This window comes from Sinocyclocheilus grahami, unplaced genomic scaffold, assembly GCF_001515645.1.
Source record: "Sinocyclocheilus grahami isolate Dianchi unplaced genomic scaffold, SAMN03320097.WGS_v1.1 scaffold568.1, whole genome shotgun sequence".
Classification (NCBI taxonomy): Eukaryota; Metazoa; Chordata; class Actinopteri; order Cypriniformes; family Cyprinidae; genus Sinocyclocheilus; species Sinocyclocheilus grahami.
Window position 1 is genome coordinate 356,232 of NW_015505747.1, and position 651 is coordinate 356,882.

Below are 651 nucleotides of genomic sequence, written 5' to 3' on the forward strand. Positions count from 1 at the left end.
GTCGCTCAGCTTGCAGTCCAGAGGGCAGGGTATGTGGCAGACCTCTTCCACCAGACCTGCGAAAGAGCATGTCGAGCAATCAGAGCGGCCGAGCCCCTGCCATTCAACATCACGCTAACAACGTTAGCGGAAACACCTGGTGCCGATGCTGAGACCTCCGTCTAATTTACACTGACAGTTCAGGGCACCCCACCGCTTCCTATTTGACTAATGACTGCTTGCCTTCCCAGCGGAGGACAAATTACTTGGCTCTTTACTGAGAGAGAAAGAGAAAGGAAGAGGAGATGGAAATGAGTAGACAAACCTGATTCACTGCAGAGGTCTGGGCTAACCAGGTGGGCTTCGTGGTCCAGACAGGCCACGGCACGATTACGTAATCCGTGACCGCAGTCACGCACTTCTCGCCGACCCCTCCATCCCTGGAGGGATCCTTGCGCAGGGGTCTCCGATAGGATACAAGAGGACCAATTACCATACGGCTGAGAAACAAACTCCTCACACGGACAGGGCTCGGACTCCACTAGAGGGTACAAGTCTTCACGCTGACAGCGGTCTTGTTTCCGGCTCCGACCTGAAATGGATGGAGAGCCAGAAAGAAAGATGGAAATAGAGAGGGGAAGCAATAAATAAGAGAGACTAGTCATCTGAAAT

The 651-nt window shown here is 53.0% G+C and overlaps 1 protein-coding gene across 1 annotated transcript in view; it reads right to left on the minus strand.

Annotated features, from left to right (window-relative positions):
* The window catches only part of thsd7ba (thrombospondin, type I, domain containing 7Ba), a 201,750-nt gene that overhangs the window by 40,800 nt on the left and 160,299 nt on the right, over positions 1–651 (minus strand). The window contains exons 15-16 of the mRNA XM_016239556.1: positions 305–571; positions 6–56 (exon numbers count right to left, since the gene is read on the minus strand). Coding sequence (XP_016095042.1) covers positions 6–56; positions 305–571 — 318 coding nt within the window. The remainder of the gene's footprint in view (positions 1–5; positions 57–304; positions 572–651) is intronic.